Below are 21424 nucleotides of genomic sequence, written 5' to 3'. Positions count from 1 at the left end.
TCTGATGAATATACTTGCCTTCATACTGCAGAGAAAAGAAAACCAACACTATGTGTTTCTGTTCACTCTGAGCTTTCCTAGATTTCTCTTCATTCAGAGAAAATCTTTACATCTCTTTATTTCCTCTCGTGTGTTTTAGTAAGACGACGAGCTCAGCGGAGGATGCATGTTTAAGTGGAGTAAAACGAATTTCCCTCATTATGCTTTCTGTGTCTCTCCACATTCATTTTATCCCTTAATACCCAAAGCTCCGACCTTAACTTTAACCCTCAGAACCCATGTTTCAGTATCCATCGTTCTTTCTTTTTTCTCTCTATTCCCTCTCTTCTCCTTCTCACTTCTCTCTTCTCTGTTTTATGTCCATTAATAGTGCAGCCCTCAGAGAGGTCCTGTCTGCAGCACAAACCACTATTACAGGTGAAGAGGCAAAGTGATTTCCATGTAAATGGTGTCAGAATGTCATTTTCAAGTGAAGCTGCTCAGAAAATGAATTCCTGAAGACGAGGGAGATTACCAAGGGGCAATGACACCTGGATTGCTTTCTCACAGATTCCCCATGCAGCACTCATATAATGGCCCGTCCATAAAAATAGCTTTGTTTGCCTTCCGGATTGTGTAGATGCTAAAGTGTCACTCAGCTCAACTGAGAAAAAGGACTCAAATATTACCATATAAATGAATGCTAATACACTCATTGGTCATTTCTTTCATATGAAGAAATCCCAGTTAAACTTGATGTGTGTTTATGCGAGGGTAATGTAACTGAAGGCATTTGTTTCCTCATCAGTTGTCAGCATAGTCAAAGTGTAATGATTGGAAGGGTGAAAGGTTTCCAGGATAAATGAAGCAGAGTGAGACACCGCGAGTCCTCAGAGCAGGCCATCAGTCGATATGACAGGTTCATTATGAAGATAAAGAAGATGTTACACCTAATAATGGAAAAGGTCGAAGGGGCCAAGGTCACGCATCAACACGTTTTATCCAACACACTTTAACCCAGAACTTTTGCTCATATCATTTCTGCCCTGGGAATACTGATAATTTCAATAAAATTCAGAATATATTTAGACTACTTCATTTTAAATACTCTTTTTTTCCCCTTGTAAAACTGTTTTAAATGTTTGATGACCAATGTGTTTGTGTGATGGGGTGGACATGAGCCCCCTCTAGTTGATGTGCCCTCTCAATTATTCATATTGAGGGATGATAAAAACCAAAACCATCGGCCCTACAGTGATTAAAGCTACCTAACCAGCAGACCAGACAGAAAACATCAAATAACCATTATTGATAATCCAACTGAAACAGAGCTGTTAGCTCTTAAGCATTTAGAAAGTACAAATCACAAGATTCAACTTATTGTTTGACTCATTGCAAAATGTAATTAGATGCAAGATATCCTGTTGAGGATTAAAGATATCTTTGTTTATAGTATATTTCTTTGAATGACATTTTCATTCTTTTGACATGTGTTGGTTAGAAGGTTTTACATCCAGCATAAAAGCTTCAGCAGGCTGAATACACAGCAAATCAAAATGCTACCTTTACTGGAATACAACAAGTTGTGACACGTTGGAGGAACATCAGTTAAATGAAATATGTGAATTAGAGGCATCTTTCACTTGAAATTACATTAAATTGCAACAGATGCCTCAGCATCATGCAACTGTTGCAGAAAACTTGCGAGACAATTACGAGTCTTTGACCATACAAATATGAGTTCTCTAACAAGTCCACATGTCTTTTTTTTCCATCAGACTTCAAGCAAAGAGGAGATTGTTATTACTGCTATTGCCATGATGAAGTACAAGGAACAGCTATATTAACGGCACATCAGGACACTGTAACATTTGAACCTGGGACAAGTGCAACAAGGTTATAAGATGTTCTGCTCCAATGCAAACATACCAACATATTCTGGAGATACCAACACACACACATTAGTGTCTCAAACATCCCTGACAATGATATCAGCTCTTGGCGGCCCTGGCAGCTGACATTAATACCAAATTGTCCAATTGCGAAAAAAATCCAACCTATCTGTTGGGGCAGGTCCAGCCCAGAAGAACATTTAATGAAAGGTCTGTTGCATGAATGATCAGGATCCTTCCTGAGGGTTTTTCCCTGTTAGATCCAGCGCTGAACATTACATCTGGCTATATTTACATAGATGGTAATAATCTCGAAACAGTTGTTTGGCATTTTTTACACCAAGTATAGAATCAAAGAACCGGGTGGAGACGGACGAAAGTCCTAGGGTCCAACAAGATCATGAAAGAAAAGCAGTAGCTGCTGGATGAAGACCAGATCTCACTGTTTTTGATTCATTTAACTAAATTTGAAAGGGTCCAAGCCATCTATTACATCCATGAGAGTATTTTGCAAAAAAATAAAATGTGCTTAACTTTCCAAATGGACATGTTTGTGAGACTCATGCACAAAACTGAAAACTCCTGCAGATCTTTTCAAATATTTTGGAAATGCTTGTGAATTATGACAGTTTGTTGTAAGGCAGTGAGATAAGGGTTAACAAACTGTAACAGGTGTGTTTTACTCACATTTATGGCCCACTGAAAAAGTCATTTACAGTGTTTTTTTTTAATGAAATATTTGTTAATGATCAAATCATAACACTTCCTAACAGAGTTTCATCAGGCTTTTCATTTTCACACAATCAAACTTTGTTTCCTCTAAGTAACTTTTCATGCCACACTTAGTGTGCAGTGCAGTTATTTTCTATCCACTGTATTCTGATGAAACATTTTAGTATTGATTATTTCCTCTCCTTGTTGACTTTGAATCAGTGGTAATCATGTGAATTTTTGACTCATTTGGCAAAACAGTTAATGAAACAAATGCCTAATTTGCATCAAAAGAGCCAAATCACCCAAACAGCTTATTTAGTAATTTTTTTTCAGCCTAATGTTTCAAGGAACACAGTCATTTGCATCTCAGCAAAATATTCCACGAACAATAAACATCAACTACTGTATAAACCCCCCCCCCCCCCCGCCCCCACCTTTTTTTTTTTAATGATTCTCTATAATGCGCTTGCGATTGGTTTAACTGGCCCCGGGTTCAAACCACCAGTGACTTGGTCATTCGATTGAGCGGGGGAACATTGTTGGTGGAGGAGCCCATGTTTCCTCTTCAGATGGTTATCTTTCTAAAGCCACACTCACAAGTCTGCTCCTGTCAGCATGATCGATGGCCATGATATTGACTTGAGGTTAATTCCAAGCCGCACTGCTGAGTTAGATGAAGGATCTCGATAAGAGCGCTGATGATAAGAGTGGAGTTGAAAAGAAAATTGTTTTGAGGCACATGCAACAATGCCCATTCGTTGTGGCATCAGGCCGTATGGATGCGGTATCAGATTGTATACAGGTCTCCGGCATTTTTATTTCAGGTAAGAATCCCAAACTCTGGTTCAGCATTATTCATTAACCTCAGGATATGTGTCTGAAACTGCTTCGTTTTGCACAGCTCCTTGAATTCCTCACATTCAAAGCGAGAAATGACTCCTTAAGCCTACAGATGAAGATGCGTTAACATCACATACATTTGCAGGTCGACAACTTTCCTTTGCTATTCTATTTGGCTGCACTGAATTTAGCACAAAATGATAGCTAGACAAAGTGACTGCGTCTTTTCCTGATTTACGTAATCACTTGAGCACATCAGCCTGCTGCATGGCCGGCTGCATTGAGTAAATAGCTGCTGAGCAATGTTACGGATCAATTCTGCATTTGTTACATGCTTCATTACACACAAGAAGATACATTCATCAGTCTTGGAGGACGTTGTTTTCAATAAAATAAAACAAAATCAATTTTAGTTAGAACGAGGTGCTCTAAACAAAGGTAAACGTGGCGTTGCACAAAGGAAAACATAGCGAGATACTGTAGCAAAAGGAAGTATTTCACAGACATGCAAGTCAGGTGGACTCAAAATTGGTAAAAAAAAAAAAAAAATCTGTTAGTTTAAAGGTGTTTGCCTTTGCTATCTCTATGATGAATAGGGTCTTTCGTGCCTTCTGGCCTGTGCATGCTAAGGTTCCAGCACCCCCACCACCTGAATAGGAATGAGCAAGAAGAAGGGAAAAAAAAATGGGTGAAAAGCATTTCAATTTCACTCACTGAAGAGAGAGAGAAAGCGAGAGAGGGGGAGAGAGAAAGATAGGCGGGCTGGTTTGTGCTGCAGGTAAACGTGGACCCTGTGGGATACTTTTCTGCGGATTGTGAACCACTATGCAAGGTTTCCCCTTATTGCAACAACACACTGTGCTCCTCTGGCCAGTGCTGCAGGTGTCTCGAGCTGCAATGCTTCATTTGGAATGCCTTCAGAAATATACAGTTGATGCGGCTGTGCAATAAACTCCACACTGTGTCAAATCTGGATAACAGAACATTTTACAATACTGTAAATGCAGTAAATAACTCCAACATGTGAGCGATGATACTTATTCACATATTGAAATGTTCTGATTGTAGATTTACTGTACATCACTACACTTCTTTTACTGAATGTATTCAGGGAAACATGACTAGGAAAAAAAGGCAAAACATATTTTTGTTTCAGGAAAAAAAAACTAAGGACACAATGAATGTTATTCAGCTGTTGAATGGCGAGTTTCTTCATTGTCCTTGAGTATGTGAAAGGTGTCAGCCTTAATCTGTAAGAGTAAACCATCAGAGTGTAGCCTTAGGACCCTGAGGATATTGGACCTAGGTTGCTGCAGAGGTGGGTTTGTGATTTGTATGCACCCCATCTGATAGCGTCTCCTGGATCACAGATGGATTATTTAGGCTCTTCCTCCGGCGTAGGCTTGTTCTTTTGACAGCCCTCCTTTTTTTTTGTTCCTTTTTTTCAAACAGGTTCACAATGTCATTGTTTTTCCTTTCTCTTCTTCATTTCATTGTTGGACACATGGATGTCTCCAAAACACAAGAATGAAGAGATTTAGATTCACCGGAGGAGATGGAACAGTGACACTGGAGGAATAAGCTGGAGGTGTGTGTAAGTTGTGAAGTTGTACTCTTTTGTATCTGGAGTAGTAATTTCAGGGTGCATGCGTTTTGACACAGATGGCTTCAGAGAGAATTGAATCCTTTTTTTTTTCCTGTACACGTGCTGCAGTGTTGAAAGTTATTTGTGGATGATCTATATTGCATTGTAGATACATCTGATTGTTTTTAACTTTTGTTATTTGTATATTTTTACCTTTGCTTGATATTATCTAATTTTCTACAGTGGAAACCTTACACAGTTTGCACTGTTCTTTAAGTTACATATTAGATAAGCCATAACTTTGTACTTTTGCTGTTAGTTCTTCAGTAATAAAACCTCAACCTCTTGATTTGCTGACTGTTAACAATGATATGAGAGGAAAAAAAAATCATCATGAATGCATTTCATAAATTCTAGAACAACCCAGGAAATGACTTTAGAATTTTCCAATAATTGCTTTTCAACAAACTCAAGGTCTGTCTCTCTTTGTCTTTGGTGTCTCTTTTTGTGCTCGAGCTTCTAATTCTGCAAATCCTCCAGTGGCTTTGAAACCCCTGAATGGATTAGTCTGTGAATAATATGAGTATCTGTTGCTTGAGCTACGTTCAAACAAATTTAGACCTTTATCTGGCGGTGTTGCAATTTGGTGAGATCTTTTCATTTGCTGTATTATTGACTTGGAAATATACAGTATGGAGCCATGATCACTGTGTTGAGATTAGCATATGCGATGTTTGTTTAATGAGGTCTAATAATAATTCAAAGAATGGCAAAGCTGTCAAATTAAAAATCCTAATCTCCATATTTCGCAATATGGAAATTTGGAGATTTTGACCTTGACTGGCTTCCCTGGACCACAAGAAGAAAAGCAGTCAAGAGATATTGTGGACTTTTTATGACCCAAATCAAGCGCCATTTAGTGGATTTACTGTTAATATTATACTTGTGAGTTCTACGTTTTCGATCACCTTCTTTCCACTGAAGAGAAACTGACATACAGTTTTTGAGTCATTATTATCTCCATCTTGTTTGTTTAATAATTAATATCTATCTGTCCATCTTCTACTTTATTCAGTGAAAGGGTTTGGGTGTGCTGGAGTTGATCCCAGCAGGTTTAGAGTGAAGGCAGGACACTTCCTGGACTGGCCACTAGTTGAAAAATATGGATGTCACTCTCATTCAGTATAGTTTAGGTTCAAAGCCCCAGGGTTTTCATTATAAATCAATACCCTCTCTGACTAATAATACTGTGACAAAGAGCATTTACCCTTCTGAAGACTGTATATCTTAAAATCCGGGAAGCGGCAATACAATTTATTCATCATGACACAATAGAAGCAATTCTGTGAGCACAGTAATTCTGTGTTACAGTACAATTTCATGGGGATATGAGTTTACAGATTTACTGCAACACCAGAAATGTTCGGCTCTCTTCGGAAGGGCTGTAAAACTTATGACTCAACCATGCAAAGAATAAAAATTTCAAGTCAAATAAATCTATCAATATTTCTTTTCACTGGAGATTGCACTGTTTGAGTGGCAGTAGAATACATGACTCAATACCGATGCTGAAATTCTGACCTGCTGCATGTTACTAGCATTGCAGCCGTACTGTGAAAATGAACTTCAGCAGGCTTTCGTCAACATTGACATTAAGAAATAGACGGTTGCAGATAAAATTATTAAGCAGAAGTACAAGCTGCAAATGGGAAATGTGATTTTGGTGCTGCAAGAGGCAAAGCTAAGTGCACAAGTATTGTCTTCATTCTTTTTGTAAATAATTCAAGTTCAGTTTTTGTGTAAACACATTTGATTAAATGTTATTTCATTTCTAGCTTTTTTATGTTAACATTTAACTGGTTCATATCTGGTTGTAGTGAAAGATGAATTTGACACTGCTGATCTGTGTTCTGGATCTAAACATATTACAGTCATTCATCCCTAACTCGCGCTCTCATTCTCTGCTTCACGCAGTGCCTACTGAGGTGACTATGACTTGTTACTGTGAACCCTGACAGGGCTCCAGACATCTCCTCTCATACTTTTAATATCCTTTGTCTTGCTCTGATAGCTCCCCTAATGCATTGTAGTGGCAGTGATGAAAGCCTGTATTTGTCTCCCCATCCATTCGCCAAAAAGACAGAGCCATGTGTCAGCGATAACTGCCATGTGTTGACTCCTCGGAACTCCTCTGTCTCCCTCCACGAGAAGACAGTGAGCCCTAATGCAAAAGTGTGTGATGTATGACTACCTGGCTGACAGTAATGTATGCATGTGGGTTGTGTGTTGAGTTTCCATCAAATCGCTGAGTCTTTCTGTCTGAGTTAGTGGGAGTCTCCTGCTTCCCACACCTCCGACTGTGCCCCTGATTTAGTCTCCAAGTTTGTAAGTGAATCGTACTTCCTGGTGATGCTGCACCGCAGAGAAGCTGAATAACCACCACGGACATGCACATAGATTCATGATCATGTGGAAACATCGGGTCCATGAACAATCAATAGATATTAGATTTACAGTCCTATAATTCAGATGTATACAAGAATCTAGTAATCCCACATTTAAAATACTTAAATATAACATTTATAAAAATGCTACAGGTGCATTAAAATTTGTCTGATTTTCCTTGCATTTTTTTTGTATATTATATATGCTTTAAGGTGTATTTTCCTTGTCGTATCTTCCCTGCACCTTTTGACATGCACACTTGGTAACATATTGCATTGCATGCCTGTTTCTATGAGTATATGGGATTAAATTTAAGAAGGTGGAAAACAAGAGGGGGTAGTGGTGGTTTCTGTGCCTTATATGTTGAGGGTGCTGGAGCTGATTCTGTTCACGCTCCAGTGCTCTCTACAGTATGTGATCTGTCTGCTGTGGAATAGGGGGGAGTTAGGGTCTACCTTATTGACAATATGTTAGATGGCAAAGCACGATTATTCCCCGGCAGACAGAAGAAGGAAGCGGGGACATCAGCAGCACCATCTTCTTTTGAAGTGCAGACTCGGCTCACACATATACATTTGTCATGCCCTCCAGTAAAGACAACTTTGTCAGTGTTGTCTGTGCGCGTGTGTATTTATGAGAAAAGCACCTATATGACAACGTCAGGATGCACCCACGGGTTTTTAATATGATCTTGAGATGGTAGAACCAAGACAAGAATAAATCTGCTGAAATATTGAAGAGCACAATCCATATAATGATAACATTCACATAAGCCTACGCCGACCTGGTTTTCTTTGTTTTCAGGAGACGCACCCCCTCTCATTCTTTTCCTTTTAGCTTGAACCGTACACTTTCTGATGCAAAAATGTTTCCATGCGAGTTATCAGGGTATTATGCATACCCTTATATGTTTATTCTGTTTCAATCATGTTTTATTTCTGTTTTTTTTTACATTCACTGGCATATTTTGAAATTACATTTTGGATTCATTATGCTGTGGCCCCTCTTGCATCCACTTCCTGTCATTCTCCATTCAGTGTTCGCCAAAAGATATTCTTGATAAAAACCGAACCGCGCAATGTTATTATTACCGCACACATTTATTATGGGAGAGGGTGCAAAATACAATTTTCTTCACTCATTATGTGAATAATATCTTCATGTGTCTGTAACAGCACATTTCAATATGAATGTTACTCATATTGAATATTATATTACGACGGGACATTATTGTTTCTGTCTCTTAGTTTTGAAGCATCAGCAGATTTTTGCAAGATGTCGTGCACACACTGTAAAAACTGTATTACTCTGCCTTTGATATGTCACCTTATATATGTATATGTATATGTATATGTATATGTATATGTATATGTATATGTATTTTAAAGCAGGATAAAAGTGATTTTTTTAATTATTTCTTGAAAATTGAGAGTCAAGAGGAATTACGGATGGCTTCTGGGTGTGACTTCCATGAAGTGGGTGTAGCAATGTAACACCCTTTGCCTTTTTTGCACCAGGATGTGTGCTTCGGTGGCGGGAGGCAGTAAGAGTAATGTGCAGGATGGGTGATGAGATTTCAGGTCGGTTGGGGCCAGATTGGATTTCGGAAGTTAGAAGGAGGCTTTTGCGGTAAAAGGTGCGTCAGTGGGTGAAAAGTTGAGCATCAGATTCCTGAATGAACTTACTGAGAGTTGGTGTTGGTGAGCCATAGAGGAGACTGCAGCTGTAATCTGTTAACCAGACAGAGGACGATGAAGGCTTGAGGATGAGGATCTCTGCAGCTGTGGAGAATAGAAATAAGCAGAAAGAAGTAGAAAAAGAATGTTTTTGTAATGTATTTGATGCCCTAGACAGAGGAAAGGGTTTTGTCAAAGATGATGCCAAGATTTCGGTTGTGAGGAAAGGTGAGATTTGTGCAGCCATCAATGCTGAGAGTAAAGTTTTGGCGGATTTGTTGAGTGTTTTCGGTCCAATGATGATAATTTCCGATTTGTTGCAGTTTGGCTTCAGGAAGTTTGTTTGAAGCCAGGATTTTATTTCAGTATTGCAGTTTGACAGGGTTGAGTGGGTGTCAGGAGAGATTTATCTTGGTGGAGATAAGGAGCTGAATATCAAGGAAGGAGTGGAACTGGAGACCATGACAGAGGATTATTTGGCCAAAGGGGAAATCGGCACAGAATGAAGAGAAGGGGGCAGAGAACTGAACCCTGGGGAACACCTTGAGAGAGCAGAGCAGTTTGGGGATTTGCAGTTGTTGATGGGGATGAACTGTAGCCTGTCAGAGAGAAATGATTTGGACCAGTGGTGTTAAAGACGGTTTCACATCAAGTGAGAAGGATGAAGGTTGATGGTGTCAATGGAAGCACTGAGCCTGAGAAGGAGGATGAGGAGGAAGTCTGTAGTGATTTTGAGAGGTGCAATGTTGGTACTATAATTCAGTCCAAATCCTGATTGAAATATTTCATATACATAATTAGCAGGCAAGTGTTGTTTCAGTTTGGAGGCTACTCTATGAAAGGTACATCGGTAACGGTATGAGACCGTTGGACTCAAGAGTGGGGGAAACTGGAAAATGGGAGGAATAAGGACGACTGTAGTGATTAGATTTAACATGTTCTAACTGTGCTGATTTTTAATGGAAGGTTGGATGGGTGGATGGGTGGATGGGTGGATGGATGGATGACAAAGAAATAAATGGAAGTGTGGTTGAGAGTGTGTGTGACTGTCTCTGCCCTGCGATGAATTGCCAATCTGTCCCGGGGTTAACCGCTTTCAGTCATACTCAACTGGAGTTTAAAGGTTAGAGGACCGATGATGATGGCATTGGGGCTGCAGAATTCAAAAACTGAAACTCTGCTTTTTACCCACCTTTTTCAAGAACATGTAGCAGCCATTAAACATAAGAATGCAAAAGATGCAGAAAAATGTGATTCATTATTCTTCTAAACAGTGCAGTTTATTTGAACCCAAATAACTTCCTTTTCATAAGATTTATCCATGAATAGTTGTACCAAGGGTCATATGTCATATGAGTTTCGATACATATATTTCAACCTTAAAAAATATGGGACGAACAAACTTTTCCAAGTATATTTTCTTTTCTTTTTGTGTTTTGAGCCAAAATAACTTTCAAAACTAATGAAAAAAACAAGTATAACTGCTTTGAAAGCTGAAGGACGAACCAAAAAATTTGATTTTTGTTTTCAGTGTATCTTTAAAACTGTCAACAGCACCCCTGACTATGAAAAAACACTACAAATTCTAACTTACAGCCCAAAGTTTACAAGACCCGAGATATCTAATTGTCGAATAATTGACTGACAAGATATTAAATTGGCAAAAAAGCCCTGCAAATTCACAAGCAGATCAGCTCTGAATGGTCGTTATTATCTTGCATCTCAAAGACAACAAAAAAATCCCCATTTAGGCTCATATTTTGGTAAAATACTGAAAGGAAACAATAAACAGTGCATGTGCAAAGCTTATTTCACTTTATATGAAGAAAGTATTATCTCTTCATCACTATGTGCACCAAATAGCCACTTTTTGCTCAAGGTCTGGCACATTTACATGGTTGGCTGTGGGTGTGCATCACTCAGAACAATTAAATTGGTTCATGGAGTCGGCGGCCACAGGGTGCCAAGACATCCCGGGAATCTGGCTGTCCATCAGACAGCCGGGACGAGTTGCAAAGCTGTTTGTAACACAGATGGCTGATCAGTAGAACTGACTTCCTTTTTTTTTTCCTTGCTTGGCGCTGTCATCGTGTCTCATCACCATACTCGCTAGAGAGCAGGCGAGTGTTTTATGTTGTGCTCGAGTGTGTGAAGATGCTCATTTGTTTGGGGGGGGGTTTAGGATGGGTTGTGCGGCAGGTAAATGTGAGCATGTCTGCATGGTGTTCGACTTGGATTATGCATGAGCCCATGAAATTTTGATGGAGCACTTGAATACAAAGGATGCACATGCACAGTTTGTTTTTAAAATGTGGATGCTCACTCTGAAATATGACAGCGAGAGACACACTGAAACCACAGCCATCAGCATTCCTCTACAAAGTGTGGCTTGGATAGTACTGAAAGAGGCAGAGCCGGAGTTTGGCTGTGTGTTGAGAGAGTGTCAGAGGGAAGTCCATCTGTCTGTCTCTTTTCTTTATAGTGGAATTTCACATTTAAAGATGCCTGGACATAACTGCCAAGAGGATAGACAGTGGACAATGAGGAAGAGTGATTTCACCCTGAGAGAGAAAAATACTTATTTTCATGGGATTTAATATAAAAATTAGAGGCATGAAAAATGAGAGAAAGTGTTGTAGCATCTTGCAGTGTTGTCCTAACAAAGTTTTTGACATTTTCCTCTGTCTCTGTGTCCCAGATTTATTAGGACCTTCTAAAGAAACACAGGGCCGTTTGGGACTATGCTGGCGATTCATCGAATCTTTCTCGTCGGTCTGCTCTGTGTCAGCCAGCTGCAGCAGATCCAGGGCATGGACATCACAGCAGGTGAGCCCAGAACAATACCAAACCTCAGCTCATCATCCTGATGTAGTAATGCTGTCCTCTTGTGGCTAAAAAGGTGAAGACATATGTTTTAGAGCACAGCATGCAGAGTGATACTGAGAAGTAATCTTATTTTTTAACCATAGGAAGAGTCAAATGCAGACTGTTTTAATACATAATGCCACCTTTTGGTTTGTACAACCTTATTGTTTTCATATAACTCATGAAAAACACTGGAGCTTGCAGTGATTTTACATTCAATTCTTATTACTTGATTGATAAAACAAACCTAACAAACCTAGTGCATTCATGTAAACATGCCAATGCCAGAAACATAAAGCAACACCCTATATCAATAAGAAAAGCAGCTCAGGTAAATATGTTAAGTGGAAATATTAAAAAGAGATTACTCTTGATTTCAGACTAGATAAGGTACCGCAGTGACCAGAAGTCAAATAATATCCTTGTTGTCTTCATATTCAGTATCTTTATTTTTAGAATTCATATTTGTTTGTTTCTTAGAACGCTTAATGCATTTGCATTTATAGATAATATGATCAGAGCCTCCTCTCCATTACGACAGTCATGATAATTGGTATAAGATTTCTGTTCTGATAGTCGTGGTTATAAAATGCTGCATCTCTGGAATATAGAACATATGCACCTTTAACATTGCATCAAATATCTATATCATTGATTTATGGGTAAATGACATTTTTCAACGCTTAAAAGTAAGAATTCTACACACTACACCTTTAAGGTTCTGCTTTTTCCACTTTTATTCCAATAACATGGTAAATTGTTGGTACCTTGGTGCATGACACGAAATGATTGCAGCATAATTTATGCAATCATTGAGTAAATTGTGCTCATGTTATGCTTAAATCAGTGGAAATGTAATGATTGGCGCATACCAGTTTTCAGGACATACTCAGTGCTCCTATTGTAAAAAAAAAAAAAAAAACAGTAAAAGGTTTATTGTGACTGAGCCAAACTTCCATCAGCAGTTTGCACTTCCAAATGCATGTTGCATTAGATTTCTGCTTGCAAAGATGAGAGAATATTCCTCTAGTGACACTATTTGCCTTCTTCTGACTGCATTATTAAATTTGATTACACTTCAGAAAATGTGCTTTCAGAGCAAAATTGTATGCATTTAGTGGCAAGGGAAATATCCCTTTAATAAATGTGATTTTAAATATAACTTGATGAATCATCACTTAAGTACAATTTAGAGTTTTTTTTTCCCCACATTGTACAAAAAAATGCTGCGTTGGAGTTCGCACCAATTATAGAGATTACACTGAGAGTTAGGGTATAACAAAATGCAATAGTGTTCACAGTCATCTTTCAACATTTTCCGCTGATTCATTTGCTTTGCTCACGATTAAACTTTGGCCAGAATAAGAAGTCACATCAGGTGAATCCTCATGCTAATCTCGTGTTTATATACAAACAGATGCAGTCAAGCTCAGAGGAACCCGCGAAGCCGTCACCCAACCGCCTGAATCCGATCTAGAACCCGAGCAGGACAACAGCCTCGGATACAAAGGTAAGCTGGATGGGACACAGTAATGGTTCATGTTATGTGCTGTTATGTACTGGCTATATTGAAATTTTATCGTGAACCAAAGACAAGATCAACCCCACACTTAAAAATAACCATACAAACCCAAACTGGGGAACAGAATAAGTTAGATGTCAGAATCATTACTCAAATAAATATCTTTTTTTCCTCTTATTTGTTTCAGCCTGTAAGCTGTAGGTGTTTTTCTTTGATGCTTGTTTTTTTTGTTTTCCTACTGTTTTTGAAGTGTAAAATGGATCTTGTCAAAGCCAGGTCAGTAAATTGATGCTTCAAATTGTGCTGATTCCAAGTGTGTCCTTCGAGACACAATCTGGAGCCCATTTCCAGGAAGAATGCTAGGCTTCCTTTTGCTGACAAAGACTCTAATACCACTTAATGCCAGTTCAGCAGCTGGAGAGAGCAAGTGTCCAAAGCCAGCAAAGATCAATCCCCTCTTCTTTTCCTCTGACATTTTGTGGTCAGGACTCTGACACTGGCTCGTCTTCTACCTTGGATGGTGACAAAAATGACTTATACAGAGCTAGATTGTGCTGCACAAGCCTATTAGAAATTGAGATTTGAGGTTTCACTTTTTCTACTCATTAACATACATGGAGTTTATTTAAATTTAAATTTTGTTGTGAGCAAATGATAATACAGGAGGGTATTTTGTGACTTCTGAGAGTAAATCTTGACACAAATAAATTCCATTTATATGTTATAAAGGTGATATTTTTCAATTTGTCAATCTGACCAAAATCACACATATTTCATTAACGTTTTCTCTCCAGGAGATAAAACATTCACTGGGAGTTTTCTAATGGGTTTTGCAACCCATTTGATAATTCCTATCACTTCTGGGTAACACTGGCATTTATGATTATTGTTGCTTTGCAAAAAAAGTGACAGACTAGAAGTAGTGGACATCATGACATTGCCAATTATTTTGTTCATGATCAATTTTAGTAATCTTTCTTAGTTTTTTTCCTATTTTCAAGAGATTAGAGGCATTGATTCAGATAGTTTTCCACAACAAAAGGAGAAAATGCAGCTGTTTTTCCATTTAAATGAATATTTTAAAGTAGAATTATTAAGCATTTTCATTATTTTGCTAAATTTTTGAACTCCTGCACAAACACTTCATAACTCAAGAGCCATTTAATCATGTTTCCCATGATTAGTTCTGATGAAACAGGAAAAAGTTTGCATTCTTCTCGAGCTTGACTGATAAAGGGCTAAGTGGAGCTCCTACTGGATTCCATTTGAAGTATTTCATGAGGCACTAATGGTTAAAAGTGGGATTGTTGATCTGTCTGTCTCCCCACTCAAGATAAGAAGCCATTTTTTTTTGTCATTTTTATAATCACTGTGGCTCAGCAGGGGGGGTGGGGGGGGGGGCAAAAAAAGAAGATGACAGTGAGATTGTGTGAAGTTGAAAGCATGTCCAAGTCTTAACGGCTGATAAGACCATCCACCCGTGCGCCTGCCGGTTTGCCAATTTGGAGGCAGACCGAGAAAAGCAGAAGGAACGGCTCTTGCATCAGCTCCTCTGACCGTGTTATGAAAGGTGAAGGCAGCGTCTCTCATGTTGCTCCGGTGCTTTGCGTGACCCCCGAGCAACTGTGGTGATATGCTGCGAGGCACTAGCAAACAAGCAGTGATATAAACAAGAAATGGAAACAGGCAATGGGTTGTCAGCTGCAGTGGGAGGGAGGAAGGAAACAGCCTGGAAAATAGAAGCCAGATTGGGAAAAAAAAAAAAAAATAATGTGAAAGGAGTCGCTAATGGTAGTAATCCGTCAGACACACTGCTATCTACTGATTCACAGCTCGTACACTCCATTTTCACCATGTTCCGGGTATGAATGGAGTATTTCAGGTATTTAAAACCTGTCTATACTTTCCTTGGGCACAAAGGTAAACAATGACTAATAGGAGACCTTACCAAGGCCAAGATTTTTGCTCTGAGGAAAATCCAAATTATTTATTTTTTCATAAATATTTTTGGGATTTGGCTTTGTGCTTTTTGGAGATATTTCTCTCCTTGGCTGAGGACCAAGTGCATAGCTGCTCTGGAGTAAAATAAATAAATAAAGAATAATAGGTCCCAGTGCCTGGCACTCTCTCCTTGAAATCCTTGCCATTTTCTGTGCTGTGTTGCTATGAAGGCGTGCATGTCTTTGTGTCATTTTTCACCATCTGTTACTGGAAATGTTGCTGCCGGAGATGGCGGATTGTGAAATACATGACAGAATGCACATACTGCATTTAGCTGGGAACACTGCACCTGTTGTTATGTTCATACTGCACCATGCATAAAGCAAAAGCTGCACTGACACAACCTGTGCTTCATTTTTAGTCTACTATAATGCTGTGAAATAGGGCTAATAATTCCGCTATTACAATACCATATTGTCTTTTAAAATAGTACAGCCACTGACATTTTATCACCGCTTCATCGGAGCTCATGTTAGTGGGTGTGATCTGTTGGGCAGCAAATCAACGTTTGCCCACAAATTTGATGTGTTAAAAAGCAGGATTACAGGAATGGCTGGAAAAGTCGGTCAGTGCATTTTCCAAAATGAACTGCTTACAGGGGATTCCCGGTCTGCAGTTGTCATTATTTATCAAATGTGTTCCAAGGAAAAGAGGCCAACTGACACAGCGTCATGGGTGGCCGAGGCTCATTGATGCGTGTAGGGAGTGAAGGTGGTCCGTGTCGTCCAGCAGAACAAATGTCCTACTGTAACTCAAACTGTTGCAGATGATGGTTCAGACTGCATCCGTTGTGATGCAGGTTGTAGCATAAGCTGCAGCACAAGGGAAAAAAAGTACAGAATATTAGCCAGCTGGTACACACTCATTATCAACCCGTTCAGAGAGGCTACTGCAGAATATCACACATGCACAGGGAGAATCTGGAAATGACAAATAGAAAGGCTGCTAGTCCAGAATCAACCTGGGATCATTCAAAGGTACTGAGTTAGCAATGTACAAGAGAATTAAAAATATGAAATAATGGAATGAGCAAGATATATGGGGCAGTCGTTAAAATGTTTCAGTGCCATTGTGTTGCCCAGAACAAGATGAATAGGGGTATACAGTGGGAGCTGGCAAACAAGAAAAATGCATTCAGACAGAGAAGTGTGTTCTTCAGAGAGAGAGAGAGAGAGAAAAAACAGAGCGCATGTTTCATAAAGGCTGACAAGGGCTTGTGGTGAGACTGTAATTTCCCATATTTTACTGGTTGTTTACCAACTGTGAAGCCTCGACTTAGAGAGCCGGGTGCATTCAGCACAGCCACCAGTGATCCACAATGGGCAATTAAAGGATTTCAGAAACGCGAGCGGGGAGGGTGAGAGTAAACTTTCTTCTGTCTGAATGTGACTTAAAAGAACAGAGCCATCGTTTCTTCTTTTGTGGTGCGGTTGGGACGGCTGAGTCTGTTTGAATGCATAATGACTGTCTGTTTGCTTCTGTGAGTGATTTCAGTGGGCTTTGTGGAGAGATTTTGAAATACATGCTCGGTATTGTAGAAGTTTAGGCACATGCTTAGTGTGTTTGTTTTGTGTCATGTGGCCTGCATGCTCAATCCACCGAGGCTTTACAGATCTCGCTGTGGGGTGACTGGACAGAGAACACACTCTGACCTTTAACTTCAACAGTTATCATAAAACTTGGGCAAAAAAAGAAAAAAAAAATACAAAATGCATTGAAAAGTGTTTGTGGCGTGTGACACAGCATCAGCTCAAAAATCTTTGAAAGAAAAGCATTTGGTGAGTTTGCAGATTCATTTCGAATGGTTGCTTTGACGTGTGCAAATCCAGTTTTGACAAGCTCTGAAGGGGTCGCTGGCTCCAACACCACAGGTTGTGAGACAGAAACCAGCAGAGGTCAGAAACGTTGCACCTCACAGTGTGCTGCAGCCAAACCACCAGCAGATGGAGTCCTGACCTGCTCATAAACGCACATCTTTCCTGAAGTTCTCTATTTCAGACACGCTGCAGCTCTGAACTTCATATAATTTATCTTTATCAATTTAAAATGCATTTAATTTTAGGTATGATATCATTGCGTTCGAGTGATTATTGCCTCAACGTGATATCGGGACATAATATACGAGGCATTACATTTCTAATGCACTTTAAAATATCATTTAATTTCCCAGTGGTAGGCTGGGAGGTCAGAGGGTGAGATCGTGATCGATTTTTGTCTGCAGGAGCACAATGCGGCTGCAGCCCAGTGTGCACGGAGGCTCGCTTTTCTGGCTCATTAGGAGCACAGTATATTTGGTGGATGTGTGTGTCTGTCTCTGTGTGTGCTGCCTGAGCTTGTCCTTTTTTGTCTTAGATAAGAATACAGTGCACGTCCCTCTTGATCGAGAGATAAAAATAGCATAAATCATTCATCAAGGTCATATTCGGTTCACTTTCAGCAACAGACGCACTTTTGAAATATTAAGTACGGTTTAGTTGGGGGATCTGCAATTCACAAAAGGCTCTTCATATCATCAGAGTTATGATGGACACTTTAAACAAAGGCAGCTGGCATTTATTCCACTTCACTTAGTGATCCGAGTTGATGTAGTGATGGGTTTTTATATATTTGATCAATAGTTTGGGGTAATGTGACAGTGTTCTTCTCGCAGAATGAGCTCCATGCAAAGTCTGAGAGGAGCCACTCTCTTTGGCTGTATCCTCACATGCGGTTAAATGGTGCCTAACTCGCAGGAATCTCCTCTGCACAACAGAAAAGCCTCTGACTGAGGAGGAAAAAACCGAGCCAAGCTCTGTGCGCAGAGACGCGCGGCGCCTCATCCAACCAGTGCCAGACGCACCAAACCGGGGCAGCGCTGCACATTTAAACCATTAAAGTGACTGCAAGTGGACGCTCCCCCTCCCTCACTCCCTCCATCTCTCCTTCCTTTCCTCCCTCTCCTCGATCATTGCGCTCTCTCTCTCTCTCTCTCTTTTTCGGGAAATCTTCTTCCAAAGTGGAGCTCCCGGCGAATCACCGATGAATTCCGCGAAGTTGGCGGCGTTTGGAAGTGAGGAGTTCGGCGTGGGGAGCGGAGGAAAGCCGAGCGGACTGGACTGGATTACTTGTCGGGTGTCCCGCAAACCATGTCTCCGACTGAGTTGAACTTTGGATCAGACAGAAATCCACTCTGAGCGTTATTATCCGAGCGCCGCCGAGGAGCGCAGGAACTCTCTCCTCCACCCTCCGAAGAAGTTCTGATTTAGATGACACAGACAAAAAACTCATTCTAACTGGATATCCAGCTTCCAGCGGCTCTCAGAGATGCCTGTCGGTTTCGCAGGAATTTACTGTCTACTGGCATTGCTCAGGATTTGTTCAGGTATGAGTTTTATATTGCGTTTGCGCGTTGATGCCCTTTCAGGCGGCTTGAGTTCTTGAAAACTAGAAGCAAGTTGCAGGAAGAGAAGTTAGAAAGAAGTAAGAGAGGAAGGCTAATTTTCGCATCTGAGCATATTGTTATCACCTTTTCTCTGTGCAAGCAGCATGTATCATTAGCCTTTGTGCCCCCTGACCCATGCTGCAGTTAAGTGTGACCCATCCATCTGCAGCATTTTCCCTTCAATTCTGTGAAATCAGCATTTATGAGTTTCGAAAAAAATGCATATTTTAAGTGTGTAGATTGTGGAAAAATAAGCCTCCCTGCATGATCCAGTGCCAGGGGGTAGTCATTTGAGCAGTTCTCACCTTCTATCTTCAGAGTCAGAACACAACGACTACATAATATGCACTGCATGTGTTTAGTTTGGCACCTTCTGCATGTTGGGAAATCAGCCACCAACCACGGTTAAACATTATTCTTACTGAGAGAAATCAGAGACAGACACACAGGGTGGAGGAAAAAAAAAGCTCTGGATTACACATGTTGATGGGTTTTTACAGGGTGTTAGGGTGTTTTTATTTTGGTGGATCAAGGTTAATTCTTCGAAAATTACCACAAGCTGATATAACACTGATATCACAGGTGGTGGTGGTGGTGGTGGTGGTGGGTGGGGGGTGTACAGAAAAAGTTTTGGATCATGCTGTAAGAGCAGCTTAGAGATAAAGCCTTGAGATGGTTTGGGCATGTGGTGAGGAGAGATAGATAGAGGATGTGTCGGACAAAGGATGTTGGGAATGGAGTAGAGAGGCGGGAGGAGAAGAGAAGGACATTAGAGGAGACTGATAGATGTAGTGAAGCAGGGGATGGTTGCTGTAACAGCAGAGGAGGGAGGGAAGACGGTCAGATAGTGGTGACAATCCTATGAGGTGACCTCTGAAAGGGGCAGCCAAAAGATGAAGTTTCTAATTGTTGCTTCCATTGGATTATTGGACCAGGCTTCATGGAAATTATATATATATATATATATATATATATATATATATATATATATATATATATATATATATATATATATGTGCTAACGGTTTCTTCATTCTGTTACACATTTTCTGACGGCACCAGTTGTGTTCACTCCACAAGGCAAAGACAGCTGTCAGTGACATTAACAGAGGCCACAGGCTGAAAGAAACAGTGTTTTCTCTGCTAGTTCTTTCATAAATGTCTGACACTGATCGATGGCATTATCTACAGTGCGACTTCCTCCACTTGACAGCATGGAAAGGATTTTTTTCCCCCCCAAAGTTTCTGCTTCAGTGACAGCTGAAATAACCTCACCGAGTACAGTATACATGTTCAGCTCTACTCCTGCATGTGACGCCACTCTTGAAAAATAACATTATGATAAGCATTAAGGACACTGTCCAAACCAAAGATAATGTGCTAAATGCGTTTCCAAGCACTGCTGGTTCGAAAAGAAAAACAAAAAAAAAATGTACAGTGTTAACATGTGGACATAAAACAGCCCTTCATTCTCTTGAATGTCAGTGGCAAGTTAAAAAGGGAAACACACAAAGGCATGCCTGTCCACATCAAGAGTGCAAATATGTGCATGACAATAATTTTCCAGTTTGTTGTCTGTAAATTTCCAGACTGGCAAATTTGGTAACCACCACACAGTCTAGCACGCTTCAAGCATGTCCAAAGTGGTTTGAGAGCTACGTCCTGCTCTCTGTATTTTAACTATGTGTGAATATGCTAAATTGCACAGAAAATTGCCCATTTTTGTCCCTACTGCGTGCTGCAAACTGTCTGCAGAAAGGATAAAGCCGGATAAAACATTCGCCTTGTTTGATTTTAGGTACGGTACTCTTGGACTTCCTTGAAGTAAATGTACTATGAATTTTATAACACAAAGGTCTTTACTCACAGTGTGACTTCATTCTTTGGCTCAGATGGAGTTGTTAGCAATGGGAAGGTGGCCAGTGCAAGGCTTCATATAGAGAAATCACAGGAGGGCCTGCAGTGCCTTAACAAGCCTTTTTTGGAAAAAAACTAAACAAAAACAGATAATTACCGTTCCTGCTGTAGTGCTGCGATCATTACTCTCACTTCATAGTGATAATGTCCTTGGTTGGGTCTTGGAGGTTTTTTCCGGATGCTTTGCATGTTCTCCATGGTTATTCCAAATAACCGTCACTGTGATGGACTGATGATCTGTCCAGCACCCTGAATTCACCTGTAGTCAGCTGGTATTTTCTCCAGCACCCTGCGACCTTAATCTGGATCCAGTGGTATGAAATAGAAATTGATTCTAAATTTCTGCAGGAAATTACATATTTTAATCATTATAGTGTGCACAGTCATGCATTTTATAGTTTCGGTTAGCAGGGTTTTATAGTGATCTTTAAGTAGACACCCCCCCCCCCAAAGAAGCATTAATTTTGTGAATAGTCTGAAGTGTGTGTGTTAACAGAGGTTTTAATTATAATCGGAATGATTTGCCTCATGTTCTCATGTTGCATAAAAATAGTTTTTTTGTTTATC

At 40.0% G+C, this 21424-nt stretch overlaps 1 protein-coding gene across 2 annotated transcripts in view; it reads left to right on the top strand.

Annotated features, from left to right (window-relative positions):
* The first annotated feature begins 18314 nt into the window (after window positions 1-18314).
* Window positions 18315-21424, top strand: part of LOC115395142 (roundabout homolog 1-like) — an 85656-nt gene continuing 82546 nt past the window's right edge. The window contains exon 1 of one of the 2 annotated variants that reach the window (XM_030100536.1): window positions 18315-18880. In XM_030100536.1, the coding sequence (XP_029956396.1) occupies window positions 18823-18880 (58 nt within the window). In that variant the 5' untranslated portion in view covers window positions 18315-18822. The remainder of the gene's footprint in view (window positions 18881-21424) is intronic. The other variant, XM_030100537.1, reaches the window with a different exon arrangement.

This window comes from Salarias fasciatus, chromosome 10 (genome assembly GCF_902148845.1).
Source record: "Salarias fasciatus chromosome 10, fSalaFa1.1, whole genome shotgun sequence".
Lineage (NCBI taxonomy): Eukaryota > Metazoa > Chordata > Actinopteri > Blenniiformes > Blenniidae > Salarias > Salarias fasciatus.
This window is presented reverse-complemented; position numbering and strand designations above follow the sequence as displayed.